We start from the raw sequence: 12392 nt of genomic DNA, 5'->3' as shown, positions 1-12392 counted from the left end.
GTAGAATTGGGAAATTCAGTGATAGGCATGAAAATGGTTTGCTTCTCTCCAGCAAACCACATCTTACATTGCTTAGTGCTTCTCTTTCTCTTTTCTCCTCTGCAAAATTCTGTTTTCTCTGGGGATCTGTGGTGTGGCCTCACCAACAGGTGTGTTCCTGCTGTGATGTGTGTTATCTGTCCCCCAGATTTATGAGGTCCTGAGTGTGATCCGGGACATTGGCGCCACAGCCCAAGTGCATGCTGAGAACGGTGACATCATCGCTGAGGTATGGCCTGTTTGTTCTCTGAGTTACTGGCTTCAAATGCTGGGAGGGGTTTAAATTCTGACTCCTCCTTTGCAAACTGAGAGCCACCCAAGCTTTTGAGAGCATGGCATGGTTGTACCAAGGGTGTGAGCGGGGCTGTGGAGCAGTTTTTAACACCTTTGACACTGATAAAATAGGTTTTTTTGTGGCAGCTTACAGTTTGGGGTGGATATTGGGCATCTCTGCCTCTCTCCCCAAAAGTGAAAAGCTGGGTGTGACTGTCACTGTGTGGAACAAATTGTTCTGCAGGAAATAAGAAGAGGGGGAGTGTGAAGGGATGTAGCTTCATACAGTACATGGGGTGCTGATGTTTGGGGTCTGTTTATCCTTCAAACAGCAGCAAGGGAGAAATGTTAATAATGTATTCAATTTAATCTTATCTCCAGCTCATTTTGTACAGTGTGTCTCAAGCACCCAGAGGATTTCTGTGTTCTTTGGCTGGGCAAGAGCCCACCCCAGTCCTTGAGCCCAGTTGCAGGACAGTTTTTTCCATGAGTTATCATTTTGCCACATCTTAAAGATGATTTTATAGACACAAATGAGTGCTGAAAGTTGAGGGGCTATGAGCCCAGTATGAAGTGAATCCAAATAAAAGGTTTACTTCACCTCCTGTGAACAAATCAGCAAGGTTTTGTGAGCTCTGGTTATTCTCAGCAAGGGGAGTTGGACAGGACTTTCTTGCAGGGCCCTTATGCAAAGCCCCATGTGATTTTTAGCCAGCACAGATGCTCAGGATCTCACTCATGCACCTTTCCAATAGCTGTGTGTACTGCAAGAAAAATTCCCTGTTGCTTTAAATCTCATCCCTGCTCTTTTTTCTTCTCTGCCTTAGGAGCAGCAAAGGATCCTGGAGCTGGGGATCACAGGCCCTGAAGGGCATGTGTTGAGCAGACCTGAAGAGGTGAGAACTCCCCTGCCTTTGCATTACCCCCTCCCCAGTTTGTAACGTCTCTCCATTGCCATTAAGTACTTCATGTTGGGGTGAATGTGGCTGGAAATAGGATTTTTCTGCATTTGGGGTTATGTTAGTGGAATTCTGCTGTAGTACTTTCTAGGTCTAGTGTCTTGGGCTTCTCTCTTGGTCATTATTTTGTCAGACTTCCAGTGAATTAGCAGAATTTTTAAATATATGCCCAAATCCTAACATTGATTTAGGTACTTCCATAGCTTCCATTACTGTGATATTTGATATTTTACCAATGGGGTGGGGGTTTTTACAGCAATGGATTAAGTGGTTTGCTGAAGGCACAGAAAATATGTACCAGAGAGAGGAGGTCATGCTCAGGCCTTAGCGCAGCACTTAAAGATAGCTACCCTTCATATTTCCCCATAGATTTCTCCAGGGACGAGCACTCCAATCCCTCTAAGCCTTTGAAATAAATCCCAGAAGTTTTAAAGAGCCTTAAAACTTTGCCTTTGAGGTTGGTTCCCATTGCATTCTTCACTCACAGTCCTTCACTGTCTCTAAGCCGGACACCTCACCGTGGCATTCCAGGTTTGTGGGGTTCATCTGTTCTGCACAAGCAGCTCTTTTTGTTCCTCCAAGATCCTGGGGCTTTGCTGCCTTCCAGATGTGGCAGCTGGGAGCTGGGGCTGTGAGATCATCCACACATGCCCCTCATGCTCACTCTGCATTTCCTCCCCTGGACTCTGACAAACAGCATCCAGAGGCAGTTCAGTAGGAACATAAATCATTCTGTTGCCTAGGGAAAAAAAAAAAAAGCTCCACTTGTAAGTGAATCCCCACAGAACACAGAATCTTTGTGTGGCTCCCAGAGCTGGAATCTTTTGCTTCCTGAAATTGTGAGCAAACACTTTGCACTGAGCTTTCCAGTCAGTCATCCAATTTGTGGTTTTTTAACATATTTCTGGCCTGCATCAGGGGAATGGGAACAGATGCTGGTGTGACACTTCATGGAGTTCAATTTGTGGTGTTTTCAAGGGAATGCTGCTCTTACCTTAAGAGGATCTGGATATCAAACCAGCCAAGTTGTGTCTGGCTGTTTAAGAGCTCATCCTTCATGGAGCAGGAGCTTTAAAGTGTGAGTTGTGTGGTTGCCAGGCATGGATGGATTGTTAATCTGTGCAGGACTGTGCTCTATCTCAGTGCAGGGAGGAAAAAGGCAGCCTGAGGACACATGGCTGCTGCAGATGAGGCTCAGTGAAGCCTCTCCCTGATGTCATATGGGGCAGCTTCTGTGCAGCTGAACTCAGCTGTGCTCTGCCCAGGCTTGGGAAGCATTTGGTCCAACATTCTCCGCCTTGAAAGTCATAGGAAACCGAGCAGGAAACGATGTCATCTGCTTCCCTCCTCCCCCTTTCTGCAGCGCGGGAGTGGCTCTGTGCTTTAAAAACATCCAACTCCCCTTGGGCTGGCTGCTGATAGAGGCCACATTCCAAGGGTGGCAGCAGATCCCTAATTCCTGTTGACTTCAGTGAAGTGGATGTTTGTTGTGTCTCTCTGGGGTGCTGTTGACACTAGAATTGGTTTTTCCTGCTGTCCTTCAGGGAATGCAAAGCCCGTCCTAAGGATGGTTGGCATCTGACTGGACAGCTCTGTCATTCAGAACTCCATCTACAGCACACCAGCAGGAGTTGCTGAGCAAATCTAAAACATTCATTAACTCAAAACTCCTACTCATTTCAGGTAGAATACATCGGAGTGAAGCATTCAGGGGCTGGCCACATGCACTTGTGTCTTGGAGTGCACACATCTGAATTCCCGGCTGGCAGGAGGCTCCAATTGAGACTTAAGTTTCACTGCTGACTCGGGGGTTTAGCTTTGCTCACCTCAGTGTTCAGCACGTTATTCCAGCCACAAAACAGGGCCTGAGTTAAGATAGCACCATCCCAAGTCAGCCTCACCCATCGCTTTCTGGAAAACTCTCCCCCTCACAGCTCAGTTCATTCTGTGATGACTTTTCAAGCAATCAATCATTTTTTTGTTTTTATTTCAGCCACAAAAATGCTGGAAGCACAAGCAGTTGAAATGCTCCAGGAAATGTCTGTCTTTTTTGTTTTGTTTTGTTTTGTTTTTGTTCCAAGAGAACTGCTGTGCTAGGGCTTCTAATGCATCCTGGTAATTGCAAACATTCCCCTTTGGACTACTCGTTCGGTTTTTGTTATATGCCTGTCACCATAGCATCTGGGCACAAGGCAGGAATTCAGCAGCCTTGTTCAGAAAATATTCTCCTGCTGCTTCACCGTTGCTCAAATGCCTTCTGCCCAAAAGTCTGGAGGTGTGTGTTGTTTCATCTCTGCTTTGCCTGATGGGAAACTGAGGCACGGAGTGAAAATGTGGTTCCCAGGTGCTGCAGAGGCAGAGCTGTGCACAGACCCGCTCTAGTGGGGAGTTTGCAAATGGAGGCCATGGCCTGGAAGCTCTGGCCTGTCTGAGTCCTCCCCTTGTCTCTCAGGAGGGACATCTGGGCTTTTCTTGGCTCTTCCTTTCAGCCTGTGTGAGTGCTGCTGGCTGTGACACTTTGGGTCCAACATCCTGGAACAAAACCCTCAGTCACAGCCTTTCCCATATGTCTGGGGTATCTGGGTGAGAAAATACCCCCTTGTGAGCATCCCCTGCCTGGGGCTGTAACCCTTTGAGTCTCAGAGAGTACCCTGCTGACTCTGGGGGGCTGGTTTTCTGTAAAAACTCCTGGCTGTTGTTTTCCTGGAGCATTCTGGCTGCATACAGGGCATGAGTGCAAGTGGTGGCATTGCTGGCATGAGCAGAGCTGTTCAGGGCACTTGGACATCAGCCTGGCCATGGTTCCCTAAGCTGGTGGTTCTTCTCCTCCAAGCACAGTGTTGAGAGCCAGCAGTCACAGAACCCCAGAGTGATTTGGGTTTGGAAAGGACCTCAAAGCCCACTCAGTCCCACTCCTACCATGGGCAGGGACACCTTCCACTATTCCAGGATGCTCCGAGCCCCATCCAACCTGGCCTTGGACACTTCCAGGAGTGGGACACAACCTGCCTGGGCAATGTATTCTGGGACAGGTGATAATGATTTGAGGCACTTGGGCTGTGATCAGTTACTGCAGAGCAGATTTTCACAAGTGCTAAGTGTGTGCCAATGCCACCAAAGTCCATGGAAGAGGTTCTGGGAGCCTCTTGCATTGCGGAATCTGGTGGGGGATTGCTCTGGGTTTGTTTCCTCTGTTGTTCACTTGGAAAATGTCTGTGGCATTGCTGGCAGCAGGCACAGTGAGCGTCACCCAGCTGCTCAATCTGTCCCTGGATCCTTTGATTAGGATGTGTGATCCATAAGATCAGAGCGATGCCGATCACCCTGAGGCTGCAGTTACAACGTGACCCTCAGTTTAGCTGAGGTTAATTCTCTGTACACATGCAAGGAAAAGCAATTGATTTATGGGGTGGTTCACACTCTCAGATCCCAAGCCAGAGATTGTAGTGGAGGGTACAATTTAGGAGGCTTGTTTGCAAATGTGGTTTACCAGAGTATGTGGTGCAACATCTCCCTTCTGCATGGGCTGGAGCAGGAGCAGGTCTGTTGAGTCAACATTTAGTTGCTTATTTTTGTCTAGGTTAAAGAAGGGGCTTAATCATTCTGACCCTGGGCACCTGGAGTGTTGTTTTAGTTCAGGCAGAGGGGCTCTGAAGTGGCCTGGGAGAAAAGGTAGTAATGAGAGGGAACGGCAGCTTGATGTCATTTAACTGCTGGGATTACACTGTGCCTTTTCAGGCACAGAGGTGGGAAATGCCTTGTCACTAGTTGTTTTCTGGGAGAGCAGGGTCTGTGACTTCTGAGGATGAGTGGGGTGCTGTCGGGTGTCCCTGACCTGCTGCCGCCTCTGTTTCTCAGGTGGAGGCAGAGGCTGTGAACCGGGCAATAACCATTGCCAACCAGACCAACTGCCCCCTGTATATCACCAAGGTGATGAGCAAAAGTGCTGCTGATGTCATTGCTCAAGCCAGGAAAAAGGGTAAGTTATTTCCTCCTTAGCTCATGCACTTCAGCTCCTGCCAACATCAGCTTCATCCCTACAGGAAAGGTTTCTTTTTCATTTCCAACACACAAGGATTCAGTGGTTGGGTCAGAGCCAGGAGCTGCTTGTTCTGCTCAGTCCTGAACTTCTCTATTTACACTCATCCTCCCCCACCAAGCCATGTGCCTTCATGATATCACAGAGTCATTCCATGCTCTCTCCATGTAGTGAATTCCCCTGGAGACTGCAACTGGGTCCTCCTTTCAGCTGCTGTGGTTTTTCCTTGGTGCATTCTGCTGTGCTTCCTGGGGTCAGCAGTGATTCCTGACAGAGTTCTTGACTCACAAGCCCTGTTGTATTTAGCTGGAGTGGCCAAAAAGGCTCACCAGTTGCAGCTGCCTGCTGTGCTTCTTGTTTGTGGAATAGATGCTTTTCATGTGGTGTAACTCATAGCCTGACATCCATGCAGGGATGTGAATCAGCAGGCTGGGTTAGGTTTGGGAATTGTGACTGCCTCTGATAACTCTGACTGGGGATGCTGCAAGAAGCAAGACTCAGACCCCCTGTGGATGCTGCTGCTCATGTCTCTCCTCTCTGACTGAGGCTTGTGATGGAGCTGAACTGCTCTGAGGGATGCAGGAGCTTCCCCCAAGCCCTGCCCCTGTTGCCTGGCCCTCAAGGAGTCAGGATAGCCCACAGAGTGAGTGCTGTCTGCTGCTTTATCCTGTGACTAAACCTTTCACTTCTATTTAAAGCTGCTCAGGTTGGGTGAGTAACCAGGAAGGATGATTTACCCCCTTCTTTCCTCACAAGGCTTGGATTTAATTTTCTGCAGCCTAAATAAGCCTGGGTGGGTATACAAATGACATCACTTTCCATCTGGGTGTTTGATGCGAGAGGAGCTGATTTCTAGCAAACAGATTGGTGTTTGTGCATCAGCTCAGGAGTATTATGGTCCCGTGATTCCTGTAAAAGGAGTTGGTGAGGAGGACTGATTTTCAAGGCTGTCTGTGAAAGCAGCTCAAGCCGTTTGGAATGAATCTTTCTCTCCCAGCTCCATCGGAGGGGATCATCCTGAAGGAAGATGCATTGACCTAACAATGTGGCTGCATGCTGCATCCCCCCAGGAAGGAACTTGATGTGCAGTTGTATCCTGAGAGCCAGAGAAGTCTCTCTTCTCTTTTCCAGATAAAAATATTGAAGGCATGTGCCCCACAAAGGTGGAGCATCAATAGAAACACCTTCTTGCTACACTCAGTGTCCTGAGACCACCAGTTAAAAGTGGAGTGGGGCTTTGGGATGAGGGACCACACACCTGGATCACAGAAAGCCATAAAACACAACTTGGCTTGGGTGGATGTTACCCTGCCTGTGAAAGGTGCTGGGATTGTCCCAGATGAATGATCAACAGGGATCACTTCACTCAGTCTCCTGAGCGAGCCAAAACACACAGTTTTCATTCAAAATGTGTTTTCTCCTTATAAAGACAAATTGGGGTATAAACAGTGCCCCATCCTCTGTTCCTTTATTAAAATAACTCGAGTTAAATGCTGTGCAGTAACCAAGAAGGGCCACACGCACTGGTCTTGCCCTCCCAAACAATAGAGGAAACATAACCGAAGACTATCCAAGGCAAAAACAATCAATCCAAGGACTGATTTGCTAAATGGCAAAGAACAGACATTATTTAAAGCCAGATGTTCCCAGTGGCTTTTGTATGGAGGAGATTCCCTGCAGACTCTGTCACTGGCAGATCTGGGGCCTGAAAACATCACTCCCTACAGAACAATATCCCCAGTGTGCTGGACCACAAGAGGCCTCCCATTAATAGCGAGCATGTGTTTGGCCTTGTTTTGATTTCAGAACCCTATTTGGGGCCAATGATGTCAGGGAGCTTCTTCCTTTGCTCCTGGAAACTCTCTAGCAAAGGCTGTTCCTGGACCTCCTGTGTCAGCAGGGTCCTGGGAGCAGCATGGAGCCGGTTAATCATCATCCTGCCTCAGTTAGTAGGCTCTTTCCCAGCTGTCTTGAGCCCCCAGAGATGTAACAGTAGCTCTGGCAATATAGTGAAAGAAATACTCTGTCTTTTCACTCTGCATGGTGAGGTGTGAGACCCTGCTGACCAGCTCTGGTTGTCCCTCTGCCCATCTTTCCTGACTGAAGTATTTAGGGTTGGCATCTCAGCTGCCCACATCTTTGGTAGGCAGATCCAAACCGATGAAGTGCTTGGGGAGGCAGGTGGGCACAGAGCAGATTTTGGCGAGGTTGCATTTGGTAAGCAGATCCCTGGGACTGCCAGCTCATGCTGCTTTTGAAGTTGCAGCATCTGCTTGGTGTGCAGATGGTGCTGGTACATTCCAGCTTGCAGAGTATCCTGGCCTTAAGGATCTGCTATTCCTTCATGTGGTTCCAAAAATATTAATGAGGAGGAAGGATGCATTGGTGGTGAATGCACTGGACAGAGTCAGGAGATGCAGTTCCATTTCCCAGTTCTACCACAGATTTGCTGTGTGCCTTGGGGGGATCACAGAGTTCCCTTGTGTTGCGTTTGTGAACCAGGAACTCTGATATTTCCCCTGTGATGGGTTTTCTCTGTATGCAGAAAAACTTTCCTGCTAGGAGGTTTCTCCCACCTGGTCTATGCATAGACCCTACTCCAAGAAACTTGGCCTTGTTAGAAGGTCTTTAATTCATACTATAATTTATAAAAACTTTAAAATCCTTTCTCTTGCACATCTCTTCTAGATCAGACTGAATCTCCTCACTCTCTTAGAGTTGCTCTCAGGTTCTTCCAAAGTTCTTGGCTCAGGATAAATAAATAATAAAATGAATATAAACAATAAAATGAATCTTTACAGTAACCATTTCAAGAACAATTAATCAGTGCCAACCTCTGCAGTTGTGTAAAGGGTTTGTACATTTTGCTGCTCCCAGCTCTGGTCAGTAGCAATATCTTTATTTAATGCTTCAGAGGAAGTACCAGGCAGCCCTGCAGCATGTGTCCTTTCCCAGGAGGATGCTTTCTGCCAGGAAGCCAGGCTGGAAGTGCACATTCCTTGGTGTTCACAGAAGGTTTATGTGTGTCCCTGTCCCACAGGCACCGTGGTGTATGGAGAGCCCATCACAGCCAGCCTGGGCACTGATGGATCCCATTACTGGAGCAAGAACTGGGCAAAGGCAGCAGCTTTTGTTACATCTCCACCACTGAGTCCTGACCCAACCACTCCTGATTTTCTCAACTCACTACTGTCCTGGTGAGTAGAGCTTTCTGTGTTCAAACAACATGTGATTCATCACGAGGAAATGGGTGATAAAAGGGATGTTGCTGCCAACAAGCAAAAAGCTGTTTTACCTTCAGGAGCATTCCTGTTACAGTAAAATATCTTGAATACCTTTTGTTTTTCTTCCAGTGGAGACCTCCAAGTGACTGGCAGTGCCCACTGCACCTTCAACACTGCTCAGAAAGCTGTTGGGAAGGACAACTTCACCCTGATCCCTGAAGGAACCAATGGCACCGAAGAGAGGATGTCCATCATCTGGGATAAGGCTGTGGTAGGTCACACCTGTCATGGGTTTACATTTCAGCTGGACATTGAGAGTGGAAGGAGCTGCAGGAATGTGTTATTGTCTTGTCATGGTCCTTCCACTTGGTGTTTTTACCCCTGTGGAGATCCTTGGGAATCTGCTGCACTGCCAGCTCTTCACTGGCTCACGCAGTGACTCCTGCGGTGTCCCCCCAGGTGACTGGCAAGATGGATGAGAACCAGTTTGTGGCTGTGACCAGCACAAACGCAGCCAAAATCTTCAACCTGTACCCGCGGAAGGGCCGCATCGCCGTGGGCTCTGATGCCGACCTGGTCATCTGGGATCCTGACAGCGTCAAGACAATCTCTGCCAAGACTCACAACATAGTAAGGATGTTCCCTACCATTCCCTACTTCCTTTCCCCCTCTCTTCCTCGGTGCCAGACTGTGCTGCCAGCAACGGGAGCTTGTGACAACGCCGGGGTCATTTTCCCTGTGCCTGAAGCCCTCTGTGGTCTCACTGTGGAGCTCAGTTGTGTGAGCAGGATGAGTCCATCTGAAATCACATGGATTCCCCCTGGAGCAGAGAGCACATCTGCTGTTCCTGAGTGTTGGATGCATAGATCTGAGCTCACAGAAAGCTCTTTAAATCCTCTAAAATATGCAAAGGCCTTGTAGGACAATGTGTTGTTTATGACATCCAGGCTTGCCAGTGGTGGGAATGGGAACTGCCCCTTTTCACTGAAGTTTTATCAGCTCACGGACACTTTTTCTGGAAATCTGGCCCAGATCCAGGGTCTGAGGGGATTTATATCGCCTACTGATCTGGCACATGTGTGTGGAGGCAGGACTTTCCTGGTGGTGACCCCCACATTAGTTGGCAAAGAGCAGTACCCAAAACAACCTGCCTTCCCCTAAGCTCTTCTGCAGCTTGTCGCTGTTGGCTTCTGCAGTGATGGCACTCTTAGGGACACTTTTGCTGAGTCCCATGCCTTACATCTGGCCCCTGCAGTTATCAAGCTGTCTCAGCCTGTGGGAATCTGCAGAATGGTTCCAGTGCAGGGGCCTGGCTAAAGTCTCCCTGTGACATTCAAGCCCTGTCTCAGAGAAAGCAGCCACTGTTTGCATTTGTTGACAACTTGTTTCGCTGCTGACCATGAACCTATGGAATCTTTCCCTGGAAAAAGAAAAAACTGTTTGTTCTTTTTTCCCATGAATGCTTTCATTCACTCTGGAGCTGAAGGAGCAAAATTTTCTTCCACACTTGGATCCCTGGCCACATTCACAAGGAAACATCATTTTTTTTAGAGGTTTGATTCACTTCCCTGTGACTTAACTCTTTGTCAGAATTGGTCACAGATGGTTTTGCTTCATCTTGCCTCTGCTTAAGCTTCTAACAGAGGAATTCTAGGAGTCTGGTCACTTCAGTCACCTTAGAGGTGCTTCCAGACTCCTTCCAATCTGGAGAGGAATGACTTAAGAAGAGGGAACCTGGGGACTCACTGCTTTTAGGTGCCAGAATTCATGGTCTGAACCTGGGCTTGTACTTATGAATAGCTCAGAGAACTGGAAGTAGTTTGGGTGGAGTGCTTGAAAGTAATTTCTATTTAGTGGCTGTTGTCTTTGGGAAATGAACTGGGCTCTTTCAGTTTCCTGACACAGAACTCATAGACTTTCTCTTTTGTGGATATGCCCAAGTGCAGTCAGGATTGGTTCCATGATTTTGGCATGGATCTTGGCAAGACAAAGGAGAACCAGCTCCATTCAGGAGTATTTTTGTCTGCTGAGAGCTGCACATCCCCCAAAACCCTGACAGTGTGTCAGCCCCACCACTCAGCTGTGGCTAAAGGCTGCACCCTTAAGCTGTGCCAAGAGCATTGAGGATGAAGGGCTCTCATTCCCAAGAGTTTGAAAAGCTGAGCAATCACAGCTTGTTTGCTTACAAACACATCTCTGACCTCGTCCCCTGTCATTGCTTTGCCTATTGTACCTGGCGTCACGCCTGAAGCTACATCAGGAGGAATTTCTCCACGGAAAGGGTGATAGACGTTGGAAGGGGCTGCCCAGGGAGGTTTGGAGTCCCTATACCTGGAGGTTTCCAAGGAAGGCAGTCTGGACATGGCACTCAATGGACTCAGTGACCTCGGAGCTCTTTTCCAACCTTAATGATTCCCAAAGTCTGTAATTTTTTGGGTCTCACAATGCCTTGTGTTAGAGGAGAAATTGATACAAGTGATGCCCTTGGAGTCCAGATATCCTGGTTTAGCCAAGCAGAAAACAAAAGGCCCCTTAACAGTTAGGCACAGGGACACCCTCTGATTATGTGGCCTTGGACGGTTGCTACTTTTTTAAAAGTTTGAGCAACTTACAGATATTTTCCAAGAATTCGCACTGCTCTTGCCACTCTCTGGCAAGGAAACATCAGGAGCTGGAAAGGGAGGTGGTGTTGTTCTTGGAAGCAGCCTAATCCATAAGCTCCTGACCCAGCCTCCTCCTTTACCACCCCAGTTTTTTTCACGCTGGACCTGGTTCAGATGTGGTTTAACCACTGGTCTGAGTGCAAAGCTGCACTCAGGCCTGCCCATACTTATAACACACTTCAAGGGCAAACTCCATCATTAACTCGGTAAAAAAGACCTGCATTTGACTCAGAGATGGTCACTAGAGTAACAGTCCCCAAATAACATGGTTGCAGTGCATCTCATTCCAGGATGTTTCACATTTGCAGTGATTTCTTTCAAACTTGCCTTTTTTCCATGGTGTGATGTTTCCAATCCAGTTAATTGAGGATGAGTAATCCCATTAAAATAAAATAAGATTGTCCTGGTCCCTGACCCATCAACCAAAACACTGGTTTGAAATACAGATTTTTCAGAATTATTCTTTTTAGTAGGAAACTCACATAAAGCTTTCTGTGGCTCCTAAATCTGCCCCCAGCTCGACAGACATAGGTGCCTGAATATATTTAAACAGGGAGGCTGTCATTTGAAATTGTTTTTTCTCTTCCTCAGAGGAGCTGTGGCTGCTCCATCCCTGGAAGTGTCAAAGGCCAGGTTGCATGCAGCTTGGAGCAACTGGATCTAGTGGAAAGGGTCCCAACCCATGGCAGAGGCTGGAATGGGATAAACTTACAGCCCAAACCATTCTGGGATTCTTTATGAACCTTATTTCAGTGGAATTTTTGCATTAATAAAGCACTAAAGTTAGACTGATAATTTATAGCAGCCTTTATTAAATCACAGCAAATACAGCTCAGGTAAACGCTGTTGTGTTTGCTTCCATCTGTCCTTAATATTTTGGCAATTAGCATGGCCAGTGATTGCTAATTAAAGCCCAGTGGGCTCTGCTGGGTGAATATGTTTGCCTTATGTGCTGGTTTTCTCATTGCAGTCTCTGGAGTACAATATCTTCGAGGGCATGGAGTGCCGTGGGTCTCCCCTGGTGGTGATCAGCCAGGGCAAGATCGTGCTGGAGGATGGGAATCTCCACGTCACAGAGGGCTCTGGGAGGTACATCCCCAGGAAGCCCTTCCCTGACTTTGTGTACAAGCGAATCAAAGCAAGGAGCAGGGTGAGTGTCAATGGTTGGCCACACATTTGTTCTCTCCCTCTGACA

The 12392-nt window shown here is 47.7% G+C and overlaps 1 protein-coding gene across 3 annotated transcripts in view; it reads left to right on the top strand.

Moving 5' to 3' along the window:
• DPYSL2 (dihydropyrimidinase like 2) overlaps positions 1-12392 on the top strand; it is a 51006-nt gene that overhangs the window by 32725 nt on the left and 5889 nt on the right. For all 3 annotated transcript variants that reach the window (XM_030964357.1, XM_030964356.1, XM_030964358.1), the window contains 7 exons: positions 188-268; positions 1140-1208; positions 5130-5250; positions 8351-8507; positions 8664-8805; positions 8994-9164; positions 12168-12347. In XM_030964357.1, the coding sequence (XP_030820217.1) occupies positions 188-268; positions 1140-1208; positions 5130-5250; positions 8351-8507; positions 8664-8805; positions 8994-9164; positions 12168-12347 (921 nt within the window). The remainder of the gene's footprint in view (positions 1-187; positions 269-1139; positions 1209-5129; positions 5251-8350; positions 8508-8663; positions 8806-8993; positions 9165-12167; positions 12348-12392) is intronic.

Source organism: Camarhynchus parvulus, chromosome 22 (genome assembly GCF_901933205.1).
Source record: "Camarhynchus parvulus chromosome 22, STF_HiC, whole genome shotgun sequence".
NCBI lineage: Eukaryota > Metazoa > Chordata > Aves > Passeriformes > Thraupidae > Camarhynchus > Camarhynchus parvulus.
Note: the sequence above shows the minus strand (reverse complement) of the source record. Positions and strands in the feature narration are given on the sequence as shown.